General features: G+C 41.7%; 1 protein-coding gene across 7 annotated transcripts in view; it reads left to right on the top strand.

Annotated features, from left to right (window-relative positions):
- The window catches only part of LOC146372459 (3',5'-cyclic-AMP phosphodiesterase 4C-like), a 103871-nt gene that overhangs the window by 80634 nt on the left and 8798 nt on the right, over nt 1-14439 (top strand). For 4 of the 7 annotated variants that reach the window (XM_084953160.1, XM_084953161.1, XM_084953165.1 and 1 more), the window contains 11 exons: nt 915-1106; nt 2589-2630; nt 3691-3727; nt 4891-4964; nt 5049-5098; nt 5468-5580; nt 9877-9970; nt 13261-13433; nt 13524-13622; nt 13710-13874; nt 13999-14098. In XM_084953160.1, coding sequence (XP_084809286.1) covers nt 915-1106; nt 2589-2630; nt 3691-3727; nt 4891-4964; nt 5049-5098; nt 5468-5580; nt 9877-9970; nt 13261-13433; nt 13524-13622; nt 13710-13874; nt 13999-14098 — 1139 coding nt within the window. Of the gene's footprint in view, nt 1-914; nt 1107-2588; nt 2631-3690; nt 3728-4890; nt 4965-5048; nt 5099-5467; nt 5581-9876; nt 9971-13260; nt 13623-13709; nt 13875-13998; nt 14099-14439 lie in introns of all 7 variants that reach the window. The other 3 variants (XM_084953162.1, XM_084953163.1, XM_084953159.1) reach the window with 2 other exon arrangements.

Genomic DNA, 14439 nt, shown 5'->3' on the forward strand with positions numbered 1-14439 from the left:
TTTCGATGTCGCTGCTATGACGGGCAACAGCGCGAGCGGCGGGGCGGGTTATTGGTTGTCGTTGCACCGAGGCAACGTGCCAGTGTTGACGTCAAACAGAGATGGTGAAGGGGAAAGATGTGCGTGAGTGTGTGCTAGATTGTGAAAGCAGTAATCACAAGGTCACCTGTTTAAACTCAGAGGAGACAATCTATCTGAATACATTTTTTTCCCATTGTGCTGCCAATAAAAGTGGCATCCTGTGCATTGTATTACTATAATTTTCAGGTAGTCCGCATGAACCCCGTTCTTGTGTCACTTTATAATTGTAGCTCCTTTGTGTCTGCTGTCAGAGATTCCATTATGATGATTTGGGGGCACTTTGGGAAATTGATTTGGATTTGCAGCCCTCTGCATTACTGTACTTTCAACTTTAGCTGTTCCATAGAGGTGCAATTGTACCCTGTCTCACCACGGTCTTATCCTTTCTGTCTCTACATGCAGATCAGCAGCTGCTGCAGAAACTGTTAGTGCTGTGCATCACAATATTTGTGTTTGTCTGAGATTTATATGTGAAATCTTTGCTGCCTGTCTCATGTTTTCATATATTTCTTGTGCTTTTTTCCTACAGTAGGGCTTCTTTGTTCAAAACTATACATTTACTATGCATTTCTTTGTTATTCTGGCTAGGTTTTATGCCCAATATTATATTATAGCAAGTAGCCAACAATTATAGCAGTTAATAGCAGCTAATACTAATAGAGGTATTAACCTGACCTCTGAGTCACTGCATGCAATTTTAATCATGCCAAAAATTTAAATAAAATAAATAAAAGCAACAGAATTATTTCATTAAAAGTCAGGCTGTGATGCTAGCTTGTGGGTAGGAACAATAGAATACTTATTAATTGTTTCTCTCTTCCTTTTCTCTGTAGTTTTGATGTGGAGAATGGCCTGTCGGTGGGTCGCAGTCCACTGGACTCTCAGACTAGCCCGGGTTCTGGTCTGGTACTTCAGGCCAACTTTCCCCACAGTCAACGCCGCGAGTCCTTCCTCTATCGCTCTGACTCAGACTTCGACCTTTCGCCCAAAACTATGTCTCGCAACTCGTCCACTGCCAGCGACCTGTAAGTATTCTCGGACGCTTTCTGTATTGTTTCAGCAACAATAAGCCAAGAGATGTGGATCTTTTTTTGTTTTCTGTTCTTTTGTTTGTGGGGTTGCACAGCTGGATTTGGAGGAATATATATAGTGTGCTTAAGAGCTCAAAAACTTATCTCATCATTCCAGAGAAATCAAAACGTTTCAGAAAGAGGCTGAAGATATGAAGGCGCCGAATACCACAGATCATCTAATCTCTGAGAAACTGCACAGTAAAACAAACTATTGAATGAAATGAAAATGAAAACTTTAAAGTTAGTTTTAAATATGATTCCAGCAATATGTTTTAAAACTGTTAGTTAGCCATGTTATCCACTTTGTTAGGTACACCAGTTATCTAGTCAGCCAATCACATGGAAGCATGTAGACATGGTCAAGACAAGCTATTGAAGTTCAAACTGAGCATCAGAGGAAGAATGGTGACTTATGTGACTCTTGACATCATGTGAGGCTGGTCTGAGTGTTTGAAAACTGCTGATCTGCTGCGATTTTCCTGCACAAACATCTCTAAGGTTTACAGAGAACGATCTGAAAACAGCAAAATCCAGGGAGCTGTTATTCTCGTTGATGCCATGTCTGGGGGAGAGCGTCCCAGCTTGCAGAAGAGCATCTCTGAACGCACATCAAACAGATGCTCTACAAGAGCAGAAGAGCACAGTGGACCCTAAAAACAGCAAAAGTTTGGACAAGCTTAACAAAATTAGACTATAGAAATTTGGGGGAGAAAAAAAGGTTTGAAAGGGAGAATTGTGTCTCTGGAACAGGAGATCCACATCATGGATCTACAGCTTACAAATATAGAGCTTCTGATGTGACGCTATCATGTCAAAAATGGATCAAAGTCTCAGAGGAATGATTCAAGCACACTGTGGAATCAATGCATGAAGAATTAAAGAGATCTGAAGGCAAACAAGGGTCCAACCCTGTACCATGAAGGTGTACCTAATAAAGTGGCTAGTTGTGTATTTCGTTCAGCATTTTTTAGCACAATGAAATAAAATTTTCATTTAAGTCAAGGTTTGAAATAATTTGCAAATCACTGCCTTTTATTTTACACTAAGCCAGTAAAACTCATTTCACGAGATCACATTGATTGTGTCAGTGTCATAAATACAATAAATTATAATAAATACATTTAAAACTATTTCTAGTAAGCTCACCTAAGGTCCTATTTACACTCGAAGAACTACATGCATTTGGCAACAGGCTTTAAAGACACTTCAGGCAGCACAGCTAGAGTTTAAAAATGAGAGCAACCAGTTGTAGGTGTAAATGCAGTGAAGTCGCCAGCCAGCGGGAAACATGCTGGTAACGCTACGCTAGTTCAGCAACTAGTTTCTGTCTGTTTATACAGCTGAAGATTTCTCTTGTGCAGCTAGCAGTCTGTTTGAAGCCAGAGTGTTAATGGGGCCTCGACCACCAATAGCTGTCGCTCCTTTGTTTTGAAGGGAGGAGGGATTGAAGCATTGGGAAGTCAATTGGCTACCTCGGTGAGACAAAGTGTGAAGATTGCTGTGATTTTTCTGTCTATCTCTTTGGCCTGTGCCACACTGTCATGAGTCACATCTCCCACGCTTTTCCCAAACACGATCCAAACAACTTTATCTTGGATGCTCAAAAGTTTGAGAAACAGTCCCAGCAACCATTTGACAGATGCTGATGTGTTGCCACCCGTGTTTCAGTCACAAACCTGACGACTACAAAGGATTTTGATATTTTACTAAACAAGGTGGCGCTACAGTCATGCATCAAAATGTTTGCTGGACAGTGATGGCCAACTTAGTGTTTTTCACAGTTAGCATGATTTCACCCTGAGGTCTGGAGGTCTATGTGCATGTTGTCACCCTAAAGCTTCCAGAAAGCTTTAGCTGATCTAAAACTGGTTTCCCAAGCATCCAAAGCATGAGCTCTGTTCCTCACCTGCATGTTGTTCTAGTTATACAAATAAGTCTTAGAGGCATTTTTTGTCCCTCATGGATAAACTTAATGTCCCATCATTTCTAACCTTTAGTGGGATTGGTCTTTTTTAACATTTCCCTTGAGATACAGCTTACTCGTAGCTGGGTTTATTTGTGAGACGCAATCTTGTTGTTTAAATTTAAATTTAGAAGTCAATCAAAGTGAATACTAAAACATCACTAAATGCAAGTTTAACTAATTAACTTTAGTCCTTAGATACAATACGAATAGGGTTTTTTTTGCCTAGCAACTAGTGCGAGCCTTTCTAACATTAATCCTGCTCCTCTATTCCTTATTGCCAACTCTTAATTACCACGTAGTCACAAAAACAATATATCTATGAGGTTTAGCACCTTTGCCTCTAAGAAGGATTTTGTGTAACTAATACAATGTGTTGTTCTCCTTTCTTTGTCCAGCGTGATATTCAGACCAGTCACGGTCTCATCCAACTGCGACGTTCCTGCTCAGTCAAATATCCCAGTAACAGCAACCTGACTGTTGTCATGATTTGTGTGTTTGTGGTGTGGAATCACACAATACATCACGAACTGCTCTTTCCCCTCTCACGTGGCCTTTTTTTTTAATTTGCAGGCATGGAGAAGACATGATAGTGACTCCATTTGCACAGGTTAGTCGCATATGCTTGTTGCTGGTCCTTTAAGAGTTTCCGTTGTTTGCTGTCATTGAATCAAAGCCAAACTCAGGATTGAGGGTGCCAGCACTGATATTATGACAGGCGGAAGCCGGCAACCTGTACGGCAACAGGCCAAACACAGCACAGGCTTTACAGTTTAACAGACATGGCATCAAAATGAATGTTTATACACTTATTACTTGAAACAGTTGTTTGAACTGTGTGAAGATCTGCTGATCAATGCATTAAGCCAGCGAGCAGCAAGTTACATGTAAGCAGTTCATAAAGAAACAGCCCACAGTGAAAGCATGGTGTAAACAGCTAAGCAGAGGTGCTTCCATATGGTGCAAATTGATTTAATCATACTACACTATTCTCTGAACTCCTGAAAGCCCTGTTTTCACAGTGAATTTCATTAAAGCTACTATAGATCCACTGATGATGTATTTAAAAAAATATTTGTTTACCGAAGTGTTTGCTATTTATGACAGACCGTCTGTCCCGTGAAGTGAGATGTGAAATATAATTGTTTCCATTCAAAGTAAATCCATCTAATTTGGGGCGTTGCGCTGTCCAGATGCTCTGCGTGGCTCCTTGCTCCTTGCTTACTCATCACTTTGAGAAATAAGACATGGTTCATTTTTCACAGACAACACCCACACACATTCTCTTTGTGCTGAACAGCTTGTTCTTCTGTGTGTGTGTGATCATCAGCGACCTACTAACATGATCTGTGTACATGTGATAATTCCAAACTAAAGTCCAATATTTACTCTATAAAAGTTTATCATCAGTAAACGTTAGATATGAGAGAGAGCAGAGCTTCAGCATGCTTCCTCTCTTACATCAGGCTTTTGGAAGTTAGCTGAGCGCGGATAGTACTATCAGCGACATGAAACCCTTGCATGCTGTGCCTGTAAAGTGTGATGTTTTTAAACCACTTAGCTTTTCTATTCTTACTCAAAGTCCATTTTGCATTTTTATTTAAATGCTAAAAGTTCCTGATAGGGTCTTTAAAAATGGTTTAAAAGTTCCAAAACAAATATCAAAGTCACTATATTCATGGTAACAGGTAAAAAAGGTTCAACCATCTAAAAGAATGGTTCTTTATTTTGAACGAAAATTGGTTCACGTATTTTGTTTATTCATTTTTTTAGGTTCTTGCCAGTCTACGAACGGTGAGAAGTAACTTTGCTGTTCTGACACATCTGCAAGATCGTGTGGGAAACAAGTAAGAGCACAAACACGATGTGGAGCGGATGACTAATTTGCTCTTTTGTTATTCTACCGACACATCATCTGTTTCGTGTTTCAGGCGGCCGTCAAGCAGCAACCAGCCGCCCATGTGTAATCCATGTCTCACAGGTCAGTGTTAATACCCCTGGGTGATGGGACACTGAGAGGTTCTAGTTCCCCTGTGACTAATGGTGCCTTTCTCATAGAAAATGAAAATGTTGTTGTCTTTTTAAATACATAGAAAAAGAATTAAGTGATTGTTGATTCAGGTAAATCTGAAAGATGTGCTTCTTACAGTTAAACAGATGCAAATATAACAGTGCTGGTAAATGAATGGTGAAGACATTAACAGTCAGGACGGGTGCAGCATGACAAGATCAAGTTTTCTCTTACCAAGATCAACAGCAGACCCATGCAACATGTTAAAGATGTGGATGTTTCCACAGCAGTCCCAGGCGTAAACTGCAACGTGTGTTTGTTTGACCTCTGACCTTTCAGAGGAGCCTTACCAGAAGCTGGCGATGGAGACCCTGGAGGAGCTGGACTGGTGTCTGGACCAGCTGGAGACCCTGCAGACGAGACACTCGGTCAGCGAGATGGCATCCAACAAGGTGAGGTGATTCAACTCAGCTGTGTCCATACCGATCATTAATGCTGTGAAGAAGTGCAGGTGGAAAACAAAAGCCTCTGATCTATGCCCATTTGTTTATGTATTTATGTATTTATTCAACTGAGTATCCAATCTGTGCTGTTTGACTGTCTGTTGGCAGTCTAACATCTAGTTTTCAAGATATCATTTTAAAATTTTGTGTGATGGTAGATACCGATAACAGCTCCAGCTGAGATGATTTGGTGCAAATTGGGTCACACAAAACTATAAAAATCTATAAAAAACTAAATATTACTAGTTTTTTTCTGAAATACTACATTGACTAAAATCTTTTAACTTTTTCTTTGTACTTTAGTTTGTAGAGAGAGTACACAGACTGGCTGTGACTGGGCTGTAATAAGGTAGATGGAGGGGGAAAAGTCAGTGTGTCCTAGGAGCTTTGCAATCTAACCTCATGCATCAACTACACATGAGATTTTCAGCTTTTTCATTGTAGTGCAAACTTGCTTTCACTGTTCACAAATTAACTTTGTACAGGAAGAAAATTAGATTTGAGGCGTGTGTAAATAACACTACTGTTCATGAATGGCGCCTCTCTCCACTGAGCGTACGTCCTTGCTGGCTCTTCCTGCTGTCTGGTTGCAAACCTCCTCCTCTCCTCACTCAGCCAATCATATCTCTTTCCTCCACTCAGCCCCTTAAGCTAGACTAACGTGATTGGTCGAAGAAGGGGGACCAGCATGCGGGGCAGGGGGGGCAGGGGATCCTCGCAGACTCTCCCTCACTCTAGCTCCTGCTCTCCCTCTTTATGTTTATCATTGACAGCGTGTGACAGTAGTTGAATGAGAGACTGCAGTCACACCCTGATGGCAGACCTCTTCTCCTGCCTCCTCTACCTCAGCTATACCCCACCCTATCCCTCCAGCACCGCCCCCCCTTCATCTTCAGGATTGCAGCTAGGAACTGTGGGAACTTTAATTTTTAAATGGACTTTTTTTTCATGTCCAGACCATCTCTGCTGAGCATGGAGCAGAACTGAGTGGGGAAATTACAGCCTATTGCTAAGCAAGCAAACTTGGATTTTAGCCTCTACTAACATCAACATGCGTGAGCTGACATGCCTGCGTCGGCTCTCTGGGTTTATCTGTACTGGAGACTCAGACAGGTGAGCGATGGGGAGCCCTGCTGGCTTTCCTTGTTGACAATGGGATCTAGTGATCAGCAGTGCAGGCTTTGCAGTGGGATGAATGCTGAGTGAGCCCGCCTGTCGGATCTGACTCAGGACAAGATCCACAAAGGGGCTGAACGTTGTGTGTGTGTGTGTGTGTGTGTGTGTGTGTGTGTGTGTGTGTGTGTGTGTGTGTGTGTGTGTGTAGGACAGAAATGACAGCAAAAAGGGCCAAAATAGCCATGCGTGTTAGAGGAAACAGTTGTCATGATTGTCAAAAAACAAAACACGAAATCTTAAGAGGAATGATTCATAGGTGTAGGAATGGCTCGCATGTAAACAAGTGTGTATGTGTGTGTGTGTGTGTGTGTGTGTGTGTGTGTGTGTGTGTGTGCGCACACGTGCAGGAAGTACTGAAGCGCAAAGGGGGAAGCCGTGATGAGAAGCTCCAGGAGAAATCAAACAGATGATAAACAGTTATGTAGGCTGATGCATGTGTTTGCGTTGGCCTGTATGTGTGCCACAAAATAGCCGTGCAGCCACTGCAGCATCACACTCTCACCCAGATCCCCTCCTTCCTCCCTCAGCCTCCACCTGCCGAGACTGTTACATAATCAGTGTGGAAACTACCGCTGCCATCAAATTCAACGGGGAAACACTGAACTCTTTTAATTTTGTAAAACTTCATGAAAATTTCACTTGTGGGTTTTTTTTCCTACAAACAGTGCACGTGTTTTTGGTTTTTTTGTGCTTAGAGATATTATAGAGATATGATAGCTTGTTTTGATTTTTGTATAGATATATATATATATGCATATACGGAGGTATATCAAAGGGTATTCATGGACTGTAGGCTGGGAGCATAATCCTATGAGTGCTGCACTGCTGGGGTTTCCCCACATTTCGTTTCACTCTTAATCGAAGCAAAAACAATGAAACATTTGATTTGGCTGTGAAGTCTTTTGGGCTTTAACAGTGAAAATGAATAAGGAAAATACAGATGTGGGTCGTGCCCATTAAGAACTTGCCAACTTTTCTCTACCAATGCAAACAGCAAACAGCTGGACTGAATTATGGAAGTCTGAAGAAATTATGCATACTGACAGTTTAACAAATGGAAGCCTCAGTAGCATGTGGAAGAACACTGCCACAACAGCCTGGCACTTCCTCCTCATGCTGGTCATCATCTTGGTCACACACTGCTGTTGGATGGCATCCCATTCTTCAACCAGCATTTCTCGCAAATGTGGTTGTGTTGGTCGCACAACCTGCATCTCTCTGCATTGAGATAACAAGCCTTATTTTTCAGTGAGGGAGATGCCGCCCCGCCCCATCACACTACCTCCACCAGAAGGTCCACCAGTCAGCATAGTGTTGTCCACGTCCTCTTAAAGCTTTGATCCTACAATCCAATAGTTGTAGGCAGAATCTGGACTCTTCGCTGAACATAATGTACCTCCAAGTGTTCAGGTCCCAGTGCACATGTTGCCAATGCCAGCGTAATGGTGTAGAGTAATCTTCTTGGGACACCCACTTCATGGCCTGTCTCTGACATCCCAGACACCAGCTTGAAGTTGCCCTATGGCACGGGCCCTTTCCAGGTCAGTCAAACGTGGCACTTTTAGAGCAGATAGACACCACATGACTGCTGTAGCAGGGACCTTGCTCACAACTGCTGCTAATCAGGCACCCAATTGTTAGCATCTGGGCTACTGGAAACTCAAAACAAGAGTCAAGAAGAGTTTTAATATTGTCAGAGAAGATTTGCCACATTTTTCATGGGCACAACTCACATACTGAACTATTCTGCTCGACCCACGAATGCATTTTCTTTACAAATGTGGCACCATTTCAGAGGAAACAGGCTCTCCAACAGTATAAGATTTATTCGCAGAAGCATTGTTGCAACAAAGAAGTAATCGACCAAACCCAGATTTCCTTCATTTATGTGCCAAGTTTAGTTCTTGGCACTTAAAAGAGGTTAAATAAACAGAACCAAACTCAGTATAATAAAGTAGATACAAAGAGATTCAATCAGACCAATTTAGATACTCTGAGCAGGGTGAGGAACAAACACTTGTAAATTATCTAATAACAAAGAAAAAAATCAACAGTTTGCTTAGTAGTTAATTGAATCTATTGTAACAGCAATCAAACCCAAAATTACTCAATATCTAACTCACGAAACTAAGATATATAAAGAACAAAGATAAATGATTCTAGCTATCTGCCCTATGGCGTCACAATACTTGGTTTGTTCCGATCAGCACCGCCTGTATTTAATAGGACCGCATGCTGGAGGAACAGCCCAGAGGCCTCAGCAGCCAAACAGACTTCTAAAAATGAGTCAAACCTATAAAAAATAATGGTATGAACACTACATATAAAACAATTTCAGTAAATGCAAAATAAATGAGCGTGGTGTATGAGATCACAGATTGTGTTTCCTCATTTAGGGTTATGTATATGAGCCATGTGTATCAGGTAACTCAAGGTAGCTCAAGTATATTGTGTAAAGCGTGGATGCATGGAGGTTACCACCTTCATCACAGCACCTTGTCTTCTTCCCTCTATTTTGTTACACAAATAATGAGATTTGTTTTTTAGTTATGCGATCTTTCACCTGCCTCTTCACATTTCTCCCACGTTTTTGCAGTTACAAAAATCTAAGCAAATTAGTAATGTGCAATTTAAAAGCTAAAATGTGACATGCATCCATTAGGTTGTCTGTAGTAACATATTAGTCATTTTTTTCCGTTGACCTTTCATGCACTGTGGGTTTGTTTGTTTTTGTTTTTGTTTGTCCTTGGAAACCTTTTTGTTTACCGTTTTGTCTCCGTGTTTAGAACATGAAACAAATTTCATTCAAACGTTGGAAAGTGCTTCAGTGTTTGTTTTGTTTGGTCCTTCTGTTTGTTTGCACCCATATTTTGGTAACGTAGTTTGCTACAGGTTTCCTCTGTTGTTCTAAGAGTCAAGTAAAGGGAAGAAGGCATGTTGTTTTAGTGTTTATAGTTACAGAAAGGATTTTGAAATAAAATGCCTTGCTACACACATGCACACCCATATGCTTGGTGTGTGTTTGCAGAATAACCATGTGTTGTTTATGGTTTTGTCATGTCTACACAGTTTAAGAGGATGCTGAACCGCGAGCTGACACAGCTATCGGAAACAAGCCGCTCAGGGAATCAGGTGTCAGAGTACATCGCCAACACCTTCCTCGGTAAGTTAGAACTTTGAAATCTTGTGAATGCAACGACTGAAGAAGGATTTTCAAATTGATACCACAGGTGTATCTACTACGAGGCTGAGGGGAAACACTGCCAGTAAACTAATTTGCTTCTTTGCATCTCCTGTTTTTCTTTTTTGCTCTTCAACATATTTGAATGTTAGGAGGTCTTCTTGTATTTTGTTGGACTGGATAAAAATGTGGTTTTAGGATGAATAGGGACAAAAAAGAAGACAGAAAGATCAAATGAGGCTTTTTTAAGAAGGGAAGGGAAGGAGAGGATGACTTTCCAAAGGAACAGAGAAAAGGGAATTTTACTATATAGAAGAAGGGAGTCATTGTGAGGGAGAAAGGATGTGGGGGTTTTCTTGTACATGGAAATGAAAAGAGCATGTTTCTGAAAGAAGGTGAGGACTGTGTTAACAGGACAGATGGAGAAGGTGAGGATTTTTCCTTTTTCTGAAAAAGAAGGAGGCGGGGCTGCAGACAGCATTCCCGGACACATTGTGTGGCGTTGTCACGGCAACAGGGTGCACATTATTCAACGGCGTGCCGTATGAATAGGAGGCTCAGTGTTCAACAGCCCTTCCGGCAGGATGGTCCGGCTGAACGAGGATGCCGCTGTCAGTCGGACGCCGTTTTGATATGAGTGCCTCTTCTTCAAGTCTGGCTGCGTTTGGAAATGAGCACCATGGTTTTGGGTGTGAGGAAGAGAAGGCACTGTGAGAGAGGTGAGAAAGGCCAGACAGCGCCTCGTGTGACGCTGCCACTCAGATCGCTGTGCATCCTTAGGTGCCGTGTGCTCGTATCTGGATTTCGTGCCTCTGTGCTAATGAAACACAATGATTGGAAAATACCAAAGAGGATGTGTGGACGTGAGGTAAAGCTGGCTGTCCGTGATGTCACAATGGTATCATTATTCCCTTGGTTTGTACACCCCCAAAAATGGATGAGTCGTCTTCAACACAGCCGTGTCTGCTGGGGCAGTACCTCTGAGTCAATAAATCATGTTGAGATGATGCTGATACCGTCAAAGGAAACCTTTTGGTGTTTTTGTGTTTTTGCCTCAAGGACTACGCTCTCTAATTTGGGTTGAAAAACAAAATCTCCTGCCTTTGATCTTAATCAAGTGTTTCGGAAAACAAAAGCACAAGAGCTTTGTCATCAAACTGCTGGGAAACAGATGGTTTTTAACCATCATCGTTACGTTTTTGCTGCTAGTGTTCTCCACCTGCTGCCGTAAAATCTGTTTTCATGGTGTTTTTGTGCAATACTTACATTAATTGTGTTTAGTTGGCCAGATCTCTCAGCAAGCACTGCAAAACCAGCAATATTGTTGCTCCTTTTAGCCTTGTTTTATTATCTCAGCTACGAACAAATAGATTTCGGGTTTCTGATCAGGTGGTGTGAACTGAGTCTGTGTTATTCATGCTGACCTCACTTATGTGTCATTATACTGCTGATGAAGATGGGTTTACACATGTTTTCCGTACGTTTAAGTTCCTTTGTGCAGGAATTCATGTGTTTAGGAAAATGTCAGGTTGCACAGTGACAGTGAATTTTAGCTCTGTGCACCACTACAGTGGGTTTGAAATGAAGCAAAGGATGCAACTGACATGCATGCTTTAACCATTTAGGATTTGCCACTATTTTTATACAGTCTTTGTAAGTGGAAAACAATATCACAAATATAAATTAATTGCTTAAATTCATGGATATCACCAAAATGTGGATTTCTGCCTTTATGATTATTTACTGCAGGCTTTCTGTTTGTTCAGTAGTCTTAGCTTAGTTTAGCTTAGTTTGTAAAATACTTTACTTCTACATTGCTTTTACACTGATGAACCCTCAGTATTTTCTCGTGAAAATAGTGGAGTGTTTTGCATCCTGCTGCACGCTGTGAAAAAGTTCTTCTTCTTTACCATGGACAGGATCCTTTGAAAATCCTCTGTAGTCTTTCATGGATGTCCAGGCTTTTCTTTTTTTTCTCATGTTAATAGCAGTTGTAGTAACAGCTACTGTTCACAATGTGTCAACTAAAGTCATAGTAAGTGTATAAAGTACACCTAGTGGATATGACTGCAGCAACAATTGAAGAATCACAAGTTCCAGCTGCAGTATTGAGAATTTGCGTGAGCTGTTGCAGTCACACGATCATCTAATACTTACAGAGTTAAGTGTTTCTAGTAGTGCAATGATTACTAAAATATTGACAGTATTAGTAGTAATTGTAGCAGTAGCTAAAAGTATGCAGACACTGACACATCATCATATACTTCCCACTGTCTAGGGCAGATCTACAATAGTTCTACAGTGATAGGAGGCCACAGCAAAAGCAAAATCATTGTGATTTTGTACAATAAACTTGTAATGTCATTGTCTCTGAAATGGTTGTTGCAAAAACAGGGACCAGGTCTGCAGCCACTTAGAGTCAGTTCCTGTCTTGAAAGTAACTTTGGGCTGTTAAGGCGGAGCATTGTGATCGAATGGCAATAAGATGGCGTCAGCCTCCTATGGGTTTGCAAATGAATGGGGTCAAATTAGAAATTACATCCAATATGTAAAATGTTTGTGACAATATGGTGATTAACTATGACAAACTGGCAAATAAATTGCTAGTCGGTTGCAAATCCGTCCACCAATAGTGATGTAGTAGCTGCGCAGTAACACTGGCATTCAGCAGCCAAGCTTTTACTAGGGGTACAACCACTTTGCGATCAATTTAGTTCCCAATTCCAAAGAAGCGCATCACAAATGAGGTACGCTCATCGGTGCATGCTTACTCAGACTGATTGCACCGTGCCGGCTGCGTCTGTCTGCATTTTTAAATCCGACAGTACTTTTTTTAAGAACTTTGCCAATCTCTCTGCGAGTGATTGCAGTGAGGAGGTTGTCGTCCTGTTTTTAGGTTCATGAACAGCTGCTAACAGCAGTGTGTCTAAACGACAGTCAGACCCACATTATGTGGAAACAGGGCTGCTTCATAGAAATGGCTACATTGTGGACAGTTTGGTGAGTCAGTTTAACAGATCTGAGAGAACTTGTGATTTTTTTTGCGTTTGTCAGAGTAAAAAGCTTTGCAAAGATAAGAAAACCAGCGTGATTATCTCCCTCTAAATGTAAGGCAGGTAGAACTGAATAATCAAGTGGCTGTGTATTTTAAATTGGTTGAAGACACAAGTGGGTGCAGTGAGCACTCTGTCATGGTTTTTCTAACACAGATCTAACTACAGATCTAATGAATCACATCTGGCCATAACATTACATGCCTGTTCATGTTGCAGAGAAACAACATGACGTGGAAATCCTTTCTCCTCCTCCGAAGGAGAAGGAGAAGAAAAAGAGGCCGATGTCACAGATCAGCGGTGTGAAAAAGGTCACACAAAGCCCGGGTTTGGCGCCTGCCTCCATCCCTCGCTTTGGAGTCAACACACCACACGAGAACCTGCTAGCCAAGGTGGGTTCGCGCATACGCTGCAAAGACAGAAGACACAAACACACCTACAAATGCGCTGTGTCATTTACATGCTCTCTTTTATTTCTGCAGCAATTTGAGGATATCGATCGTTGGGGTATGGATATATTCAAAGTAGCAGAATATTCTGGAAACCGCCCTCTGACAGTGACCATGTACACCATTTTCCAGGTAGAAATCTGTTCGCTCCACCAAAGACCAGAATCAACCCAATTTGTGTCTCATGTTTATTTTGAATGCTCCTCATCAATGTGACAGGAGCGAGACCTTCTGAAAACCTTCGATATCCCAGTTGACACCTTCATCACCTTCATGATGACCTTAGAGGACCACTACCATGCAGACATAGCTTATCACAACAGCATCCACGCAGCTGATGTGGTGCAGTCCACCCACGTCCTCCTCTCCACCCCGGCTTTAGAGGTGAGCAAATAAGGCATTATTTAACCCTACCAGCTCCAGGGCTCTGATCTCTCAGTGGACCGAGCAGAGCTCCACCTACTTTTTCTTCTGAATAAATTAATTTTCTCTTCCTCGTTCACCTCAGGTGGTTTTCACAGACCTAGAGATCATCGCCGCTCTGTTTGCCAGTGCTATCCACGATGTTGACCACCCAGGAGTCACCAACCAGTTCCTCATAAACACCAGTAGGCTTCTGTCTTTCTATTTAAACAGCACACAGCTTGGGGTAAATAAGGACAGTTTAAAAGTCGACTGTTAAGAAACTGTAGCTAAAAGCTTAGGATTAAAGCCGCCTTTCAAAGAGGTATTCCACCAAAATGTCACTAAGGATCAAAAGGTGGCATTTTTGTATCAAATACCAGATATGAACACTGTTTTCTAAGTATAGTGATAACTGCACCAATCAGGTGTGGCACAATGGCACAAACCATCCCCTGCGTGCATGACAGCGGGTCAAGAAGATACAGTAGTACATATATCAGATCGGAACGCCATATTCCCCGAGACCTCAGGATGATATATTTAT

Source organism: Perissodus microlepis, chromosome 15, assembly GCF_051167445.1.
Source record: "Perissodus microlepis isolate ML-2025 ecotype Zambia chromosome 15, ASM5116744v1, whole genome shotgun sequence".
In the NCBI taxonomy this organism is placed as follows: domain Eukaryota; kingdom Metazoa; phylum Chordata; class Actinopteri; order Cichliformes; family Cichlidae; genus Perissodus; species Perissodus microlepis.